Source organism: Polypterus senegalus, chromosome 4 (genome assembly GCF_016835505.1).
Source record: "Polypterus senegalus isolate Bchr_013 chromosome 4, ASM1683550v1, whole genome shotgun sequence".
NCBI lineage: Eukaryota > Metazoa > Chordata > Cladistia > Polypteriformes > Polypteridae > Polypterus > Polypterus senegalus.
In genome coordinates, this window is record NC_053157.1 from 181270506 (window position 1) to 181292064 (window position 21559).

The 21559-nt window shown below is 39.7% G+C and overlaps 1 protein-coding gene across 1 annotated transcript in view; it reads right to left on the minus strand.

Annotated features, from left to right (window-relative positions):
* Positions 1-939: 939 nt before the first annotated feature.
* Positions 940-21559, minus strand: part of LOC120528774 — a 66067-nt gene continuing 45447 nt past the window's right edge. Inside the window, exons 5-6 of the mRNA XM_039752910.1 lie at positions 11539-12048; positions 940-963 (exon numbers count right to left, since the gene is read on the minus strand). Of these exons, the coding sequence (XP_039608844.1) occupies positions 940-963; positions 11539-12048 (534 nt within the window). The remainder of the gene's footprint in view (positions 964-11538; positions 12049-21559) is intronic.

The following is a 21559-nucleotide window of genomic DNA, read 5'->3' on the forward strand; positions in this document are numbered from 1 at the left end:
TTTCTGAAAACAGACATGATGGTCTTAAGTAGTGGCTTGGCCTTTTATTTTCTCTTTTCAAGGAAACACTCCTATCTAAAAACAGTTCTCTGGTACACAAACCAAGCATCAATACTATTGATATAAGAAATTATTACAAATTTCCTACAGGCAGTTTTCAGGTATTGCATATGCTTTTACTGTACTGTTCCTTCATTTTTACACATATCAAAGCAACAATAACAATTTTTTTTTTTTTTTTTTAAATACTTCAAAATTAAGTCTTCTACATCTGGATATCTACTGTCTGTTTTGCATTTCAGAGTGTTACTATCATATCATATTACATTAGCATGGCAAAATGTTTAATAATTTTAAGCATTATCAAACAAAAAATTTAATTATCAAAACATTTAATTACCTTTTCAGAACTTTGAACCTGCCATTTGTAAAAAATCGATTTTTTACAATATTTAGTCAATAATGTTTGAAAACAAGATGGTGTGTCAGCAGGATCCAACAACCATGCAGCAATAAAAGGATCATAAATTCTCCAACTTACAACTGAAAAGAAATACGTTTATTTCCTTATTTAAATTTATAAGCAACAAAAGAAAAAATATTTTTCACATTACAAAACTGACATTTTTAGAAAAGTTTTCAATTAGGGAAAAGAAAAGAGAGTAGGTTGTTCAAATTTGAAAAATAAAATTTCTTCTAAAGCTGGGTATTTACGATACAAAGTAAAATACTGCAAGTATACTGTAGGAATGTATCAGTTATATAAAACCAGACATTTCAGACATTGATCAAATTCTGCAAAACAATTTTAATCATAAATTAAATAGCATAGATAATAAAAACATCTTGCCTTGTTTCCAGTTGATTTCTTCTATATGGTAGCAAAGAAGTGTACGAAGGAAACTCTTTGCATCAAAGCAAATGAGAGGCTGGTTAGTTTTAGTTAAGTGTAGTAGGATCTTTCTGCAAAATAAAAATTATTATTTCTTTTGGATTCTACCAGCAACAGACACTGGATCCCACTGAAATTACAGTACTTTCCAGTAACCATGAAGGTATTGTTAGGTACATCAGCAACACAAACTCGTTTGAACATCTGATCACTGTCCTTAAAAGCAGTGTTTATTATCTCTAGGATGTCTAGAATGTAAACAAGTTTTTAATTTTTAATTGTTTAAAATAATAAAATACAATGCATGCACTACAGCTCATCACATTGTCAGATGTAAAATTTAAATGAGATATCTGTACATTGTCACACACGCGCGCATGGGAGGCAGCTAAAGGGCTCGAGTGAAGGCAGTTCTGAGCCATACCGGGATGTGGCAGAGTGCACTAACTCTCTTTCTCACTTCCCTGTAGACCTAACCCGGAGGTTCCACCTGTCTCTCTGGACGTCACTTCTGGGACCGAGCCAATGGAGACAGACCTTGCCAGCTCCCGCCCCCCTGATGTCACATCCGGGACTAATCCAATGAAAGATGAACACGTGCCCAATCCTTATGACCTCACTTCCTGCCTCCCCCTTTAAAAGCCTTCCCTTTTCCCTTCTCTGACAGTCTTGTTTTGGACTCTGTTGTAAGCACTTCTGTGCTGTATTTGGAAAAAGAAAATGACTTTGCAGCCAGGATACCTAATTACATGGGTGGCTGCCCCAAACCTTTTTCTGTCTTTGTCTCGTTTTGTGACAGTGGCGTAGTCGGCAGGATGGAGAAGTCCCAGAAGAGAAGGGGACAGGACCTGCAAAACACCCAGGTGGGAGCGTATCGGGCCGAGTATTCAGGCGGGGAGGGTGCCCCGTGGTTCGGCGAGACCCGGTGCGGGCTCCGCTCCCAGCACGCAGAACTAGGCCATCTAGAGAGGCCAGGGAGTGTGCGGGTGGGGCTCACCGAATTGGGCTGCCCTGGAGGGGGGAGACGAGAGGGACTCAGTATGCTCTCTTGGGGGAGAGTGCCTGCCCCCCAGTGAAACCACAGCCCCATTTACCACCTAGGGGTGCCCCAGACTGGCAGGTGAGTAAAATAACAAAGTGGAGGTTGGACCCTGAGAGGCCGACCAGTAAACAAGCCTGGTCCTTATGGGCAAAAGTATGGCAGTGGCTACGCCCTTGGAAAACAAGCCCTACCAGGTAATTGAGCAGGTAGCTTGCTATCTGCTCCTGAAAGCACTTCCCCAGGGCTTCACCCAGCCGGTCTGGGGCGCAGTTTACTTAACATGTCAGGGCTCATAGAGCTTTGGAAACACAGAGGGCGGCCTCACACTCTGGGAGAGCAGAACCGCCCTTCTGTCAAACTCAGCCGGGTATGTCCCAAGACCTAGCCCCTCCCTGTACAACCCGAGCTTGTATCGGGTCCGCGCGCGCGCGCGCAAACCGCTTGGAGGCGAGGAGGAATGCAGGTGGAGGGGGAGGAGGGCTTGGTGTGCTCTGACAAACCCGTTGACGGTCCCGCATACAGACGTGGTGATCGTTAACGGTTTAAAACTTCCGCTCTGCTCGATTCCGCAGCAACATTTCCATTGTTGCCCGCCGCTTTGTGCTACCGCGACAATGGCTAAAATTCAAGACCAGTATAACCTGTGTCCACGGGAAACCCGCTGGTACAGGACCGCCGCTGTGTCATTAGCTACGGAGGGTCAGTCCAGAAAGTAACCGTGGCAATCCTTCCTGATCCTCCACACCCGGTGATACTGGGGCGGAGCTGGTCTGAAATTAAAAGCGGTGAGACACATACCACTCCCGGGTTAAGTTGGGCCTCGTTATGGACGGAGATGAACCGTCTCAAGCTGCCTCCACGCCGTGTAATCAGCCGGCAGAGAGAGGAAGCAGCCGCCCTGGCTGACGGGCAACTCCCGGCCGCCGCAGGCTGACACGCCATCCACCAACGCCGGCGGAGCGGGAGGAAACCACGCCCATTGAGGTCGGCGCTGACCCTCTCTCCGTGTTGCGGTTTCAATTTAAAAGACGCCGCTTCTTTCAAAGGGAGCAATGGAATGACGACTCCCTGAAGTTTGTAAAAAATGCAGTGGTCCTTGTCAATGGCCAGCGCACTAGTCAGTCGATGCCACAGGGCCCCTACTTTGTGCTAGATAATGACCTCCTTTACCGTAGCAATGCATGACGGGCAGGAGACGAGGCTGCTGCTAGTGCCGCGTACCTTCCGCGGCAGGTCTGCGAGCTAGCACACGCCCACCTCCTAGGTGGCCACCTGGGCACCGAAAAACTCTGGAGCGGATCAAGCTCCGTTTTACTGGCCAGGAATTAATGAGGAGGTTCGCCGCTTTGGCGCTTCCTGCCCGGAGTGTCAACTGCGACAGATTCCTAGGAGGGACCGTGCTCCTCTTGTTCCTATTCCATTGATTGACGTTCCTTCCACAGAATCGGGTCGACCTGGTGGGACCTCTAGAGCCCTCAGCCCGAGGACACAAGTACATTTTAGTCCTCGTGGATTATGCTACACGATACCCGAAGCTGTTCCGTTGCGCTCAGCTACCTCTAAAGCCATCGCGGGAATTACTAGGGTATTCGGCGTGGGGATCCCCAAAGAAGTCTTGACAGACCAGGGGACCCCTTCACCTCGGAGACGTTCAAGGAGACTGCCAGATTACTGAAAATAAAGCATTTAAAACCTCGTGTATCATCCTCAAACCGACGGATTAGTAGAGAGGTTTAATCAAACTCTCAAGCAAATGCTGCGTAAGGTGGTCAGCGAGGATGGAAGGAACTGGGATCAGCTCCTCCCCTCGTCCTTTTGCCTATCGGAAGTCCCACAAGCCTCCACGGGTTCTCCCCTTTGAACTACTGTATGGGCGACAACCTCGGGCATATTGATATTTTGAAAGAAGGCTGGGAAGAGGAGGCTCTTCCCTCCACAAACATACTGGAGTATATCGCGCAGTTACGCGATAGATTTGGAAAGATTCGCCTGTCCTTAAAAGTCACATGGAGGAGGCTCAAGCAGCACAGGCCGGTACTACAACCGCGCACGCCTCTTCGGGAGTTCCGCCCGGAGATCGGGTCATGGTCCTAGTGCCTACCTCCCACTCTAAGTTGCTTGCCCACTGGCAGGGCCCCTACGGTTAAGGAGAGGAAGGGACTGGTCGACTATTTGGTGAGTCAACCCAATCGTCGGCCAAAGGAGCGGTTTATCATGTGAACCTGCTGAAACCGTGGAAGGACAGGGACCCGATCCCTCCTCCGCCAGCCCGCCACTCTTCGCTCACACACACGACCTTAACTTTGGCACAGACTTGAGACCCAGGCAACGGCAGGAGCTGGAAACAGTTATCCGGACCGCTCGAGAGGTAGTCAGTGAACACCCGGAAGGACCTCTCTGATTGAGCACAACATTGTGACAGAGCCCGGGTTGTTGTCCGAGAACGCCTGCACCGCCTTCCCGAGGCAAAAAAGGCTGAAGTGGAGCTTGAGATCAAGCGCATGCTGGAACTAGGTGTGATTGAGGAAAGTTATAGTCCCTGGTCCAGCCCCATTGTGCTCGTCGGTAAGCCTGACGGGAGTTGGAGGTTCTGCAATGACTTCCGCCGGCTTAACCAGGTCTCCCAATTTGATGCCTATCCAATGCCACGCGTGGGCGACCTCCTCGAGAGGCTTGGACAGGCTCAATACCTGACCACACTTGACATGACAAAGGGTACTGGCAGGTTCCTTTAACGGACTCCGAAGGAAAAACCGCGTTTAGTACCCTAGCGGACACTGGCAGTATCGTGTCCTTCCATTTGGGTTACACGGGCTCCAGCAACCTTTCAGCGTCTGGTGGACAGAGTGCTTCGGCCTCATAACTCATACAGTGCTGCCTACCTAGATGACGTGGTCATCTATTCCAGCACATGGAAGGAACACCTACAGCATGTCCAAGCGGTATTACGGACACTTGGTGAGGCGGGCTCGGATTAATCCCAAGAAATGTTTCTTTGGATTAAGCGAGGCCAAATATTTAGGCTACCTGGTGGGTGGGGTACCGTAAGGCCACAGTGCTCCAAAATTGATGCCATTCTGAAATGGCCCGTCCATGAACCAAGCGGCAGGTCCAAGCCTTTCGGTTAGCGGGTACTACCGCCGGTTTGTACCCGGTTTTGGAGAAAGCGCGCCTTGACTGATTTAACAAAGAAGAGGGCCCGAACATTGTGGTATGGACTGCAAAACAGACTGCATTTGGTGACTTGAAGAAGGCCCTTACGTCCGCACCTATTTTGATGGCACCTAACTTTTCTTTGCCTTTCATCCTCCAGACGGACGCCGGACACAGGCCTGGGAGCCGTGCTGAGCCAAAGTGTCGATGGTGTCAACACCCGTCATGTTCCTGAGCCGGAAACTGTTGGACCGGGAGACCAGGTATGCAGCGGTGGAGAGGGAGGCTCTGGCGATTAAATGGGCGATCACTCAGCTGAGGTACTACCTGTTGGGCCGTGAGTTCACCCTTGTCACGGACCATGCACCTCTACAGTGGATGGCCCTGCACAAGGAGTCGAATCCGCGGGTCACCTCGGGGGTTTCTTGACCTGCAGCCGCATAAGTTTTCGCCGCTCATCGCCGGGTGCTCTCCATGCCAACGCTGATGCTCTCTCGGGTTCACGACCTCTCGGTTAGGTCGCCCGACCCGACGGGTCTGGGCTGAGGGGGGGGCCTTGTCACACACGCGCGCATGGGAGGCAGCTAAAGGGCTCGAGTGAAGGCAGTTCTGAGCCATACCGGGATGTGGCAGAGTGCACTAACTCTCTTTCTCACTTCCCTGTAGACCTAACCCGGGAGGTTCCACCTGTCTCTCTGGACGTCACTTCTGGGACCGAGCCAATGGAGACAGACCTTGCCAGCTCCGCCCCCCTGATGTCACATCCGGGACTAATCCAATGAAAGATGAACACGTGCCCAATCCTTATGACCTCACTTCCTGCCTCCCCCTTTAAAAGCCTTCCCTTTTCCCTTCTCTGACAGTCTTGTTTTGGACTCTGTTGTAAGCACTTCTGTGCTGTATTTGGAAAAAGAAAACGACTTTGCAGCCAGGATACCTAATTACATGGGTGGCTGCCCCAAACCTTTTTCTGTCTTTGTCTCGTTTTGTGACAACATTTAAAACCATTAAGAGTAATCCTTGCCTTGCCTTTATTGGGTATACCTGCCAAAAATGTAAAAATTTGGAAGACCTGATTTACTCCTTCATAACTATTGTATACAAATGTACAAATACTTTACTGTGAATAGACATTTACTTGCTTTGTATGATGCAAACAAACCAGGAAACGTATAGACCATGGGTGGGCAATGTCAGTCCTGGAGAACCGCAGTGGCTATAGGTTTTCATTCTAACCCAATTGCTTAATTAGAAACCAATCTTTGCCAATCTCAGACGTTATTTAATTATATGATTTGTTAGTCTGCAATGTAAGATTCTTACATTGTAGATTTTTTTCCTTTCCAAGCATATCATTCAAATTATTTGAAGCTTAAAACAGATATTTTTCGGTCTGTCACATTTTCTAATGTGTGTTTTATTAAATCATAAACAGTGCATGATGAACACAAACAGAAGCCGCTGCAGCTCTCCAGGACCGACACTGACCACCTCTGGCATAGACCATTATCATTTAAAATTCCGTTTCTCTCACTTGAAAATTTCTCTCTCCTTTCTCTGTAGAAGCTTCAGTAAAGGAGTAAAAAGTTATGGGAAGAATTTGGTGAATACAAGCATGTGTGCTATAGGTGTATTTTTTGGGATCTTTAGCTTGAAATGGTTAGCCATTTTTTGCAGATGCTTACAGACATCTTAACTAAAATTGCACATTAAAGCACTTTTATCAATATCATCCTCTTAAGTAATTACTTTGGACAAAAGATTTGATGAAATATTGATCCAGAACAAATATTAGAATATGAGGAAAAAAAAAATAAAGGTTTGGTATCAATTTCTAAATGAATTTAATAGTTTAAAACTATTAATTGATCAACAATTATTAATTTTGTAAGCTTCCAAGAGTGCATACTGCATATGATATAGGGGTAAGGAAGAAAAAAACAACAATAAAAATACCAATATATCTTATGTCAATGTATCATCGATATAGCCTGGACAGTTACCAGAAGTTATTTTGTGTATTATCCCTGAACAGATTTATTTAAAGTATATTTTGTTATGTGCATAGGGGCAGCTTAAGGCCTTTGGTGATTGTAATTACACTAACCTCCAGGGATTGGCACTGTGTTCTAATGCCAGTTCTTTTCCTTCCTCTGTAGACCAAATGACTGACAGCTGTAACTAGAGCAGTTTCTTGCTATATGTGAACTATGCAGATGCATAGGGCCCTCACAAGGTGCTAGTTTAGCCTCAATATTTGGGGAGTATTAACATTATCTGTCTGTTTGTAGCCAGCTAAGCCCCACCATGTGTTTAATGAAGCACTTATATGCTTAAAAATTAAATACAGAATATAAACAAATCACAGCTGTAATGATAGAGAAGCTTTGGCTTGTGTTACTAGGGTAATCAATACAATATCAACAATTATCACTAGGCTGTTATGTCACACAATGAGGGATATCTACCAACAGGTATGATGGGATGACTCACTAACAGCCGCACATCACATGATAAAGAAAATTACAGCAGCCCAAGCCACATTGATAGATAGACATCAAAAAGAGCTTAACCCTCTGATGCCGAAAAACGTAAGATGAAGGTAAAGCATTTTTTAACCATATTGCACTGTATCATAGGTGTAAAGTGACAAAGTAAAACTATTCTTAAGTAGATATTTCATGTAGGCTAACTGTATCTTTGAATATTTTGTTTGAGACTTAACTGTAACTCACTACATTTCAATGGGGAAAAAAGTCTGCGCTGCTAACAAACTTCTGCGTCCAAAAACAGGAGAATCTAAGTCAGATAATTTTATAAAATTATTTGCACATATATGCAAAACTGAGGGATTATACTAATATTTTTGCATTTTATGTCTGATTTCTTTGTATACAAAACATTACGCCTGTGAGAGAGAGAAGCAAAAGGAACAGCTCAGGCGGCAACTGTGGTTATTTAAACAGTGAAGATATAGTTAAACCAATGTCAAGCAACACTGGACTTATTAATGAGATAGAAGATATAAGTAAGTCAGAAAATATGCCCCATAAAAGTGGTTGGCGTAAAATAGCCTTGGTGAATGCATTACCTTTTGAGCCAGCAATTAAAAAACACTAGATAAAAGAATTCAAAATTCTCCTTCCGATCTTAGAAAAACACATAGAGGTAAGCGTGCTCACATGAACTTTTGTTTGACCTGCTGCAGACATTCAGGCTGCATTTCCAGTTCTACCTGAATGACCTCTAGTTATGAAAAAGGTAGATATGTTTAAAGTGACCCACAATTTTCCTGCAGATAGTAACTTCATCAGTAATTTTGTTCTAAATTTAACATGATGCTACAATCAGCTTCTGTTATAATGAAGCCTGCTTTAACCATCTTTAATGTTATGTTGTGATTTTTCAGGTTAGATTTGCTGAAAACCTATATTGAATTCTCACTTTTCTTTCCTTTTCTTCCTAATAATCAAAGAAGTATTTTGTGCCAGTCTTAGCTCAGTATTGAAATTGTGTATTGGATCTGTGGCATCTCTAATTTTTACAAGTTACATTTGAAATCGCGTCTGAAACTTATCTGTTCAAAAACAGAAACTTGTCACACTACTCTTATGGACCCTGGTCAATTTAATTTGTTTTCCCTCTATTCTGCTGTAGTACTCCATGCCACTGTGACACTGCCATGCTAGAATGGAACAATGTGTTTAGAAACCTTATTATTAATATTATACTTTGTCAGTAACTATCTTATTTTACTTTAACAATAAGTTGATATGGTTGGGACTTTAACACTGTACGAAACTGTAGATTGTCCAAAAGGAAGAGGAAGGCGAGTTGGACTAGGTCAATAAAACTAACTGATTAAACCTCTGGAGATTCCTTTATTTCTGCAGGAATATTGACTGCTTTATTTCTTGTTTATCTTGAGGTAGTATTGTTACCATATTAAATTACTACATTTGTGTACCTTCCAATGGCATGAATTCAGTAAAGATTACTAAATAAAAAATAAGCTAAACTGAACTAATTCTAAGTACTATTTTAGCAAGTTAATGTTATATTAATCTATGTTAAAACATTTGGCTTTACATTTCTATATAAAACACATAGTTAAATAAATAATAGCTTTTACCTTAATCCCAAACAAGACAAAATGTAAATGAAATATTCCAACTTATTTTTTTGTAGGGTTTTTTTCTGTCCGTTTTGCCTTGCAGTCGACACGGCATAGGGGCAAACACTTTCAAACTGTAAAGTATCATAACTCGTAACCTGAGCCTTATTAATGTTTATTAGAATACACTATAGAAGAGCAATTTAACTTTAAACACAGAACATAACTGAAGTTTAACATGAAAAAGGTAAGACCGCAATGACATATAGAAAAAGATATTAAACACATGCACACACAAAAAAAGATTTAAATAGTTTTTTTCTAATTTTTTTTTGATTTGTTGTTTTCTTCAAATATTCACAAAAACTTTTAAAATACATGTTTTAGATTGGAATTTTTTTTGCTATGCAAATGAATTATACTGAACTCTACCTTGCTAACTCAGTAGCTGCTCAAGCTGGAATAGATGCAGCTACAATAGAGACTAGTCATAAGTTTCTGAGAAGTTTTATTAACATCATCATAGGGACCTTACAATCTTCAAACTATACTTTATATCATATACAGTTTTAAAATGAAAGTTATACATATATCATTATTGCTATTCCTTGCAGAATACCATGTTTGAAATATAGCATTTAATTTAATTGACCATGGAAAATACTCTTCTTGGACATGACAGGGTAAATAACATATAGAAAATTAAGGCAGTTTTGTGTACTCCTTACACTGCTTACATTATTTTTTATCAATTTTACTTGCTCTATATTCACACTTTAACTTTTCCTATGTAAAGGTCACTCAGAAAGGTCACTGGTTTACGAACAAAATGTCAACTTAATACATACTTTTAGGATAACTCTAAATGATTTGGATTTTCCCCCAGTTCCAACTCAATTTGTTGATTAAATCACTCAAAGAGAAAAATCTAAATATGACTGAAAATTACTTTTAATAGCAAGTCAAAAATTACACCATTGCTGAATACCTGCAGTTTTTGGAGGCTGTATCAACAAGTATGTATTTTTCCATTTAAACAAGATTTTCAGTGTTAAATTGACTCTACACTTGACTAAAAAGAATACAAATCTGTCATATATTGTAATTACAATTTTTAAGGTAGTACAACCCAGTTGTTTGATATTTTTAACAGAAAATTATTTAAAGCATAACAAAATATAAACTTAAATTAGGAAATGCACCAATTTTCAGTGGGGTCCAAGTCATTTTACCCTTGTCCATCAGTTTATAACTCATTTTTGCAAATACTTGCATTGAAATGCCATTGGATATTAAACTAGTGTATGAAGAATATTAATACTTTATCATTTAATCTCTGTCTTTAAAGATTTTTCTACATTATATAATTAAAACAATAATATTTTTTTTCAATCAGAAAATAAAAATACATAAATACATATCTGACCACATTAGATACTACCTAATAAAATGGGAATTTTCCTCTTCTTGTTCAAGCAATATTTGTTTTGGAAGAAACTTCAAATAAAGGTAACTGCTGTCAGATTGTAAGCAGTCAGATAAAGCACTAGCTTCTGTATTAGAACCATCACAATTCTTCAGTAAAACAAGTACTCCATTGACTACTGGAGGAAAGGTCTGCACACAAAAAAAAAAAAAGATCTATATACAACTTGCAATAGTGAATATAATCATCACAAATTATAACCTGCAACTGAACTGTATATTTCAAAGACTACAACACAACATACTACTATGGTGTGCATCTATAAATATTATTCAAATTACTAATTAATTTCTGGCTACATTTGTTTTCCCTTCCTTGCTGAACATTCACATTTTGAATTAAATTCCGATTATATGTTTGCAAAGGACAGTAAATATTTAATTGCAGCTTTACCTTTAATATCTATGCCAAAATAAACATACTTGCTAAATGGCTAAACTGTCACTACTAAATACTATTTATCACAGAGGCTTATGCTTTAATTTCATAACAATTATTATTAATCATTATTATTCAATCTGTCATTTACATTAATTATCCTTAATTACCCACTCAGATTTGTATGAATTAATTTATTTTGATTAAGTTTAAACAAAGATTTCTGGAATTGTTCCTGACACTAATACTGACATTTCATAGAAATGTAAATCCTAACTCCAAGTCAGAGAAATACAACAGTTGAGGGATACTAAAGTTAAACAGAAACAATTAATTATTGTAAAGCAGTAAGATGTCTGAAGACATAAAAGCCAACATTGGATGTTTGTACAAAAATGTAAAACGTAGGAGTTTAAAGAAAGTTTAAAATCTTTGAATGAGTACTTTCAAATAGTAAATAAATTTTGTCTGACCTGCGTTGTAGTGAGCTGTGATGTTCCATCATGATAAACCATAGTTACAGCAAAGCCTTTTGCTTGTTTTGCATTTCTCAGGAGATAAGAACAATCATGTTTGTCAAGATCTGATATATCAATAATCTTGTACTGTGAATTTGGCAAATGCTTTTTGGGAACATTTATAAAACTGTTCATGTGATCATTTCTCGGGATGTTAATAAATTGTTCCATACAGCCAGAAGACAGTGCAGGTGCCCCCTTGTATGATTTTTTAGTTTTTCTATTCATAAAGCTGTGTTTCCTTTTCAGTGAGGGAATGCACTTAGCATTTTTGGAAGTTCGGTTTGCAGTTCCAACTGTTTTAGTTTCTTGACTCTCTTTAAGTTCTTCAGCGCCTTCTAAAACAGGCATTGTTTGATCTACTGCTGAAGATGTGATCTTTTCATGAAAGATTTTACAAGGACTGGTCTGTTTACAATTGACATCAATATTTCCTGCATAAGCAGTTTCAAAGTAATAATTATTCTGGAAAGGAAAAAAAAAAGATAAATCATGTAATACTTGACAATTATTTGAAATACAATGTAAATGATAAAACTATTCTTAACAAAACAAAGCCAAAATGAAAACTGTTCTTTGCTCATAGCACATTTCCATGTGAAAATGAGTTCAACAGCAGTTTTGGGGGAGTACTTAGCTTGGCTTTTTATAATGATGAAAACAGTTGTGAAGGGACTACATCAACTCTCCTCGTTTTGAAGTTTATATCTGGATGTTTACATTTTAAAAGAGCATTGATACACACATCTCATATAGTGAGTAATTAGTACTGCCAGTAAGCATATAATAATAAAAAGTAAAAAAAAAAAAAAGCAATATTTCCTTGCCCCACCAGGCCTAGTGAAAAATCTAATTAGAATTCGTCCAATGAAAAATATACATTTTCTTCCTTTCAAATTCAGTCTTTTTAAGGCCTTCTATTCCCCAACTTACAACTTATCAACGAATATATACATACACACACACACACATGCATATAAATTAGTAGCTAGAAATCCACAAAAGGAGATGAGTCACATACCTTAAAATAGTTTTTAATCCCTAATCTTTTCAACCCCTACCAGGAGTCAAAGGAAATATTAGACATGCAGGAGGCATAGGCAATACAGTATATAGAAAATGGGCAAGAGTGGGTGGTGGAATAAAAAGAAGAACATCCACATATTATATAAGGATTCAGAGAGTATTTGTCATAAAGTTCTATTTAATACACACACACTTGACAGAAAACTGACAAACTGCAGTGATTTGGAGATGTCACACATGTGTACATGGGGGGCAGCCCAAGGGCTTAACTGAGCTACAGAGTCAGGGGATGATGAATCACACTAATACCTTTTCTCCTACTTCCACAGACCTCAAGAAAGGAGAACCAAGTAAAATTCCACCTACTTCCAGCACCAAACCATGGCCTTCTGCCAACCTCACTTCCGCCATATATCCTGGCAAGGATGTACAAAACCCAAGACATCCACTCACCAAATTGTAGTCTTTGGTGACTACTCCTCTTTATGATTGTTACAGTTGTGATAATATACGAGGTGAATTCCCCCAAAACTATTTCTTTGTTCTTGTCTTTTCACACAGTTTATTATACAGTAGAATGCTGAATATGGCAATGGAATATTCAAAGGAATTCAAACTATGTTATAATGCTTCAGGACAATAAAATAGAATAGAAATGGGTAAGACTGAAAATATTTTTCTTGTGAAGATATTTAACTGTAAAAAATGTTATATCAAATGATGTTAATTCTTCCACATATACAGTATACTGTACATACACACACATACACACAAACATCTATACACTTCTACACTAAGCAACACAAACAAAATGCACATGTGTAAAATCTAAGAAACTATCCGCAGTGAAAAGAAAAGCCTGCAACAAATTTCACGTACCTCCAGGGGCCTGATTTTAACATCAGCAGCTCAGTCTGGGATTACTTGCTAAAACAAAAGCAAGTAGGTCAACTAAAGTCTGCAGTGGAACTTAGCAAGTTTTCCAAGAAGCTGGCAACAACCTAAGCTGTTTCTAAAGCAAACAGTGGTCAAACGAAATGAATTAATTTTTGGCTTTTCTTGTTCACTGCATTTTCTAGGAAGTTTATGAATTAATAAAATCTATGGTATTATTTTTGTAAGCATTACAACTTTAAATTTTTTTCACAAATGTGTAAGACTTTTGCGCAGTACTGTATATTTTAATATGTATAAAAAATCTGTAAAAAACACACACGAAGAAACAGTATACTACATTATATATATACTAGACATTAAGCCCGTTACAATAACGGGTGCTAGAACAGTACTGCATAAACATTAGTAGGAACAGTCTATATTAAATGGCAAGGGACCATGACCTCATTCTGTTTCTTGTCTTAATTTTTTTTGTCAAAAATATTTTTGCAAGAAGCCTAAACTAAAATAATAATAAAAATAAAATAGAAACGTATATGACAACACAGTAAGTATAATTAATATTGTCTTAGTGTAAAGCTTTGTAACAATCTGTACAACACAATATCTGAAGAAGATATTTAGGAAAAATTTTCTATTTTTGTACCTCATGAAATGTTTCTATAAAATTTCATTACAGACAAAATTCTTGTAAATATTCTGAGTTTGGCAACAGTTTGCCTTGATCAGGACCATCTACAACCTTGACAACAACATCTGGAAAACTTCTAACTCTTGATGATGCAACATATAACTGACCGTGGCTGAATATTGGTTCTGGCAAATAAATGCCAACTTTTTGTAAGGTTTGCTCTTCTGAGTCGTTCTCTTTTAGCGTTTTTCTGACGCTCACTTTCTTCTTCTTCAATCAATCTATTTGCTCGAAATTTTTCTTTGTCTTTCAGCCTTTCTTTTGTTGATGTTTATTTGTTGAGCTGACCATTCTTCCAGGAGATTTTGCTAATATAGGATTTAATTGTTTGTGTCTTTTGTCCTACTTGACGTGTAGTTTTTTTTTTGGGTGGCAGATATGTCTGTAATATTTTTTTGTTTTATTACTTTATTTTACTCTGTAGCACTTTGAGATCATTCATATAAAGTGCAGTATAAATAAAACGCGCACTTCACCAGAAGACACAAACACACGGACACCTGGATGCACACAGGGCTTTTATTAAAGAGGATATATTAGAACATTAAAACACTCTAGACGAGAACAGGCCATTCAGCCCAACAAAGCTCACCAGTCCTTTCCACTTATTTCCTCCAAGAAAACATCAAGTCGAGTTTTGAAAGTCCTTAACGTCTTACTGTCTACCACACTACTTGGTAGCTTATTCCAAGTGTCTATCGTTCTTTGTGTAAAGAAAAACTTCCATATGTTTATGCGAAATTTACCCTTAACAAGTTTCCAACTATGTCCCTGTGTTCTTGATGAACTCATTTAAAAATACAAGTCTCGATCCACTGTACTAATTCCCTCATAATTTTAAACACTTCAATCATGTCACCTCTTAATCTTCATTTGCTTAAACTGTAAAGGCTCAGATTTTTTAATCTTTCCTTATAATTCAACCCCTGTAGCCCTGGAATCAGCCTAGTCGCTCTTCTCTGGACCTTTTCTAGTGCTGCTATGTCCTTTTTGTTGCCTGGAGACTAAAACTGCACACAGTACTCAAGATGAGGCCTCACCAGTGCATTATAAAGGTTGAGCATAACCTCCTTGGACTTGTACTCCACACATCACGCTATATATCCTAACATTCTTTTAGCCTACTTAATGGCTTCTGAACACTGTCGGGAAGTCGATAGCTTAGAGTCCACTATGACTCCTAAATCCTTCTCATAAGGTGTACTCTCGATTTTCCGACCGCCTAATATTTTTACTTCCTATGTGTAATACTTTACATTTACTGACATGAAATTTCATCTGCCACAAATCTAACCAAGCCTGTATGTTATCCAAGTCCTTCTGTAATGATATAATGGATTCCAAATAATCTGATAATCCACCTATCTTGGTATCATCTGCAAACTTAACCAGCTTGTTACTTATATTCCTATCTAAATCATTTATATATATTAAAAATAGCAGCGGCCCTAGCACTGACCCCTGTGGAACACCACTCTTAACATCGGCCAGTTCTGATGAGGTTCCTAGCACCATCACCCTCTGCTTCCTGTGTCTGAGCCAATTCTACACCCATCTAAAAACATCACCCTGAACTCCCACTTCTTTTAACTTGATGCTCAACCTCTCATGTGGCACCTTATCAAATGCTTTCTGAAAGTCCAGATAAATAATATCATAAGCTCCACTTTCATTGTATCCTTTTGTTGCCTCCTCATAGAATTCCAGCATGTTAGTAAAACACGACCTCCCTCTTCTGAAACCATGCTGATTATTCAGAATAACTCCTGTCCTTGCCATGTGTTGCTCAATCTTATCCTTAATAATTCCTTCCATCAATTTTCCTGTGATGCACGTTAAGCTTACTGGCCTATAGTTGCTTGGATCTGTCCTGTCACCCTTTTTATATAATGGGATGATATTTGCCATTTTCCAGTCTTTCGGAGTCTCTCCAGTGCGCAGTAACATCCTAAAAAATGTGTGTCAAGGGTTTATAAATGTACTCACTAGCCTCCTTAAGAACACAAGGATAAATACTATCTGGTCGTGGTGATTTGTTTGATTTCATCTTATTTAATCTGAGCAGCACTTCTCCCTCTACAATTTCCAAATCCCTCAGTACCTCTTTAGTAGTTGCGTTTACCTCTGGGAGGTTGTCCACTTGCTCACTTGTAAACACCTCAGAAAAATTTTTAGGGCATCTGATATTTCATTGTCTGTATCTTCTAATTCCCCTTTACTATTCCTGATGAACTTGACCTCCTCCTTAACTGTTCTTTTACTACTAAAACACTGAAAGAATCTCTTGGGGTCTTCTTTCACCTTATCTGCTATATTCCCCTGATATCCTTCTTAATGGTTGCCCTCATGTTCTCATACGCTCCACGATTCACTTTGCAGTCATTAGTCTTACATGCCTTATACAGCAGTTTTTTCCTTTGCAACTTCTTTTTTAAATCTTTATTAATCCACCGTGGAGGTTTTTTTTTAGTTTCCTATTAATTCCAAATTTAGGTATGTATTTGTCCTGCATTACATGTAAAACATTTTTAAACCTGTTCCACTGCTCCTCGACTGTCTCCACATTTAAAAGCTTATCCCAGTCTATCCTACTTAGACTTTGTCGCATCTGCTCAAAATTAGCCTTACCAAAGTTCAACTTAACAATTTTAGTCTTTGCATCTGTACTCTTACAAAATACTGAGAATTGTATTACATTATGGTCACTTGACTCTAGTGGTTCAATCACCTCTGCACCCTCAATTCTATCCTGATTATAACAGAACACTAAATCCAGAGAGGCTTCACCCCGTGTTGGTGCTCTAACATGCTGTGTTAAAAAACATTTACTGATTACTTCTAAAAACTCCTGCTCTTGTGCTCCTCCATCTGCAAGGTTATCCCAGTTAATATTTGGATAATTAAAATCCCCCATGACTATAATATCCCCCTGTAAACTTGCCTTTTTGATATTTGCAAATGTATATAAATGTATACAAATGTATATTTTTGATATACATTTACTGTATGTACAGATATTATGCATAGAAAAAATGTTATTTATATACATATATACAGACATATATACTGCATCCGGAAAGTATTCACAGCGCATCACTTTTTCCACATTTTATGTTACAGGCTTATTCCAAAATGGATTAAATTCATTTTTTTCCTCAGAATTCTACACACAACACCCCATAATGACAACATGAAAAAAGTTTACTTGAGGTTTTTGCAAATTTATTAAAAAACTGAGAAATCACATGTACATAAGTATTCACAGCCTTTGCTCAATACTTTGTCGATGCACTTTTGGCAGCAATTACACTCAAGTCTTTTTGAATATGATGCCACAAGCTTGGCACACCTATCATTGGCTAATTTCACCCATTCCTCTTTGCAGCACCTCTCAAGCTCCACCAGGTTGGATGGAAAGTGTTGGTGCACAGCCATTTTAAGATCTCTCCAGAGATGTTCAATCGGATTCAAGTCTGGGCTCTGGCTGGGCCACTCAAGGACATTCACAAAGTTGTCCTAAAGCCTCTCCTTTGATATCTTGTCTGTGTGCTTAGGGTCGTTGTCCTGCTGAAAGATGAACCGTCGCCCCAGTTGGAGGTCAAGAGCGCTATGGAGCAGGTTTTCATCCAGGATGTCTCTGTACATTGCTGCAGTCATCTATCCCTTTATCCTGACTAGCCTCCCAGTTCCTGCCGCTGAAAAACATCCCCACAGCTTAATGATGCAACCACCATGCTTCACTGTAGGGATGGTATTGGCCTGGTGATGAGCGGTGCCCGGTTTCCTCCAAACGCGACGCCTGGCATTCACACCAAAGAGTTCAATCTTTGTCTCATCAAACCAGTTGGCAAACTCCAGGCGGGCTGCCATGTGCCATTTACTAAGGAGTGGCTTCCGTCTGGCCACTACCATACAGGTCTGATTGGTGGATTGCTGCAGAGATGGTTGTCCTTCTGGAAGGTTCTCCTCTCTCCACAGAGGACCTCTGGAGCTCTGACAGAGTGACCATCGGGTTCTTGGTCACCTCCCTGACTAAGGCCCTTCTCCCCGGATGGCTCAGTTTAGATGGCCGGCCAGCTCTAGGAAGAGTCCTGGTGGTTTCGAACTTCTTCCACTTACGGATGATGGAGGTCACTGTGCTCATTGGGACCTTCAAAGCAGCAGACATTTTTCTGTAACCTTCCCCAGATTTTTGCCTCTAGACAATCCTGTCTCGGAGGTCTACAGACAATTCCTTTCACTTCATGCTTGGTTTGTGCTCTAACATGAACTGTCAACTGTGGGACCTTATATAGACAGGTGTGTGCCTTTCCAGATCATGTCCAATCAACTGAATTCACCATAGGTGGACTCCAGTTAAGCTGCAGAAACATCTCAAGGATGGTCAGGGGAAGCTTCATGGCAAAGGCTGTGAATACTTATGTAGATGTGATTTCTCAGTTTTTTTATTTTTAATAAATTTGCAAAAACCTCAAGAAAACTTTTTTCACATTGTCATTATGGGGTGTTGTGTGTAGAATTCTGAGAAAAAAAATGAATTTAATCCATCCTTCTATATAAAAGTGGTCGGGTGTCCTTCCGTACCATGAGTGCTACGCAGGCGCAGAGTTTCACACACGCCCGGTCCATTTTACAATGCACGATGGGATTTGTAGTTTCATTTTTCAAGGTAAAAGATGATTTTCTACTCCAGACTGTGCGATATCTTCTTCTTCTTTCTTACTATATAAAAGCGGTCGGGATTGTCCTTCCGTCCCGTGAGTGGAAAGCGTAGCGGTATTCCGCTTATCACAGACTTACTACTTGCAGCTTGCGGTATGAAGCAACATGATGTGAGCAGAGTTCTGGTGCTCCCATCGTTCCCTTGCTTTTGTGCACAATGCGCTGGAAAAATAGACAAAATTATGTCTCTGGAAATAATTAATGTTGATGGAGTAAAAATGCCTCACCGCGTAGTAAATATCAGGGGGGTTCAAAAGGGCGACCTCAATATAGAAAAAAAGTAAATTTCATCACAAAAATAACAGAAACTACGAATATTAAAGTAATACCGCTCAAATGCTATATAACCAAATTAATGAGTTTGTATAAAATATCAAATTGATCTACATATTGAATTGCCTTAAGAAGTGGTCAACTTAAAAGTCGGTCGCCTTAAAAGGCGGGTCAGCCTAGTTTAGGAATAAGGCTGTAACATAACTAAATGTGGTAAAAGTGATGCGCTGTGAATACTTTCTGGATGCACTGTATATAGATAGACGCCGTATTCATGGCATTGCCCAGTCGACATGATACATCAGTGAGTCCACCCTATTGCAAGTGGTAAAAGTACCATTTAAACTAATCCAGGTAGACGTGGAAACTGGGTTTTCTGATGAAAAAACAATAACGTTTAAAACAGTATCGTCTACATAAAATAGATTTTGGCGAATCGTTTAAATGTAGTTTATATCTATTTATACACTAATAAAGGCAATTATTAAATACTAATAATTATTATTATTATTAAATAATTCCTCCCATATAAGTAACATTTCGTAGACTGCCTTCTTCCATCTCCGAAACATTTCTAGACTTCGTCCTGCTCTTACACAACACAGTACTGAAGTATTGGTTAATGCCCAAGTCACCTCACATATAGATTACTATAATGCTATTCTATCTGGCATCCCACAAAAACATATCCATCACTTACAACTTCTTCTAAATTCTGCTTCCAGGTTAATTACCTGTTCTAAATCCACTGAACATATTACACCTATTCTCTCTCAACTTCACTGGCTCCCTGTTCACTACAGAATACAATACAAAAATACCGCTCTTAACATTTAAAGCTCTCCACAACCTCACTGATCTTCTAAAGATTGACACTCCTCTCGCTCACTCAGACCCTCATCTGCGGATCTACTTTCTGTACCACATGTCAGACTCTGTTCTATGGGAGCTCGAGTGTCTCTCATAATGCACCTCAGCTCGGGAATTCTCTTCCGGTTCACATACGTCAGCTCGATTCAATAACACATTTTAAAACACCGAGCTTACTGTTATCTGCGCGAACCAACACCAACTTACTATACTCAGCCGTCCAGTGGCGTCACTGGATCATTCGAACATTCTTAGCCAATCATGCAATACTGCGTTTGCCACGTTATGTTCCAACTACAGAGGCAGAGTCCCACTGCATGGTTCTATCTTACATTGAGTCGAGGTATTGATGCGAACAGCATACATCGTCATAGATACAGGGTATTGACGCAAACACCATACATACGGATACTATCAGGTTTTTTTTATTTCTTTCTATAATTTGCTTGAACATTCCGGTTGATTTTGCAACCTCTCTCATTGCGCTAAGTAATATAGTTTGCTTGCGGCGCTGATTTATTTGCGCAAATCCGACAGAAACGCAGCGGGTCAAACCCTCCTCACTCATGGACCAGCATCAGGGTGTATCTTACATCCGCTTAGCTAGGGAACGAGAGAACTACTTAACGGATTTAGATTGGACTTTGTCTAGAATTTGCTTGAACATTCTTGTTGATTTTGCAACTTCTCTCCTTGACGTAAGAATTAAAATTCACTTGCAGAAGCGATATATTCTAGCTAATCTTAGACAGAGGCTGCAGGCTGAGGGGAGGTGGAAGCGTGACGTTAATTTATTTCAGTAATTCAATTCAAAAAGTGAAACATATATTATATAGATTCATTACACAGAGTGATATATTTCAAGCGTTTACTTCTTTTCATTTTGCCGATTATGGCTTATAGCTAATGAAAACCCAAAATTCAGTATCTCAGAAAATTCAAATATTGCGAAAACGTTCAATATTGTAGACTCATGGTGTGACACTCCACTCAGCTAATTAACCCAAAACACCTGCAAAGGTGTCCTTCGCCTTGAAAGGGTCTCTCAGTCTGGTTCAGTTAGCAACATAATCATGGGGAAGACTGCTGACTTGACAGTTGTCCATTAGACAGTCATTGACACCCTCCACAAAGATGGTAAGCTACAAAAGGTCATTGCTAAAGAAGCAGGGCTGTTCACAGAGTGCTGTATCCAAGCATATTAATTGAGAGTTGAACGGAATAATAAATGTGGCAGAAAAAGGTACACAATCAACAGGGATAACCGCGGCCTTGAGAGGATTGTGAAGCAAAAATATCTGGGACATGGGCTACAATTGTCACATTCCTTGTGTCAAGCCACTCCTATACCAGAGACAATGTCAGAAGCGCCTTACCTGGGCTAAAAAGAAAACGGACTGAACTGTTGCTCCTTATTTGGGGCATTGGCTACAATTGTCAAATTCCTTGTGTCAAGCCACTCCTATACCAGAGGCAACATCAGAAGCGCCTTACCTG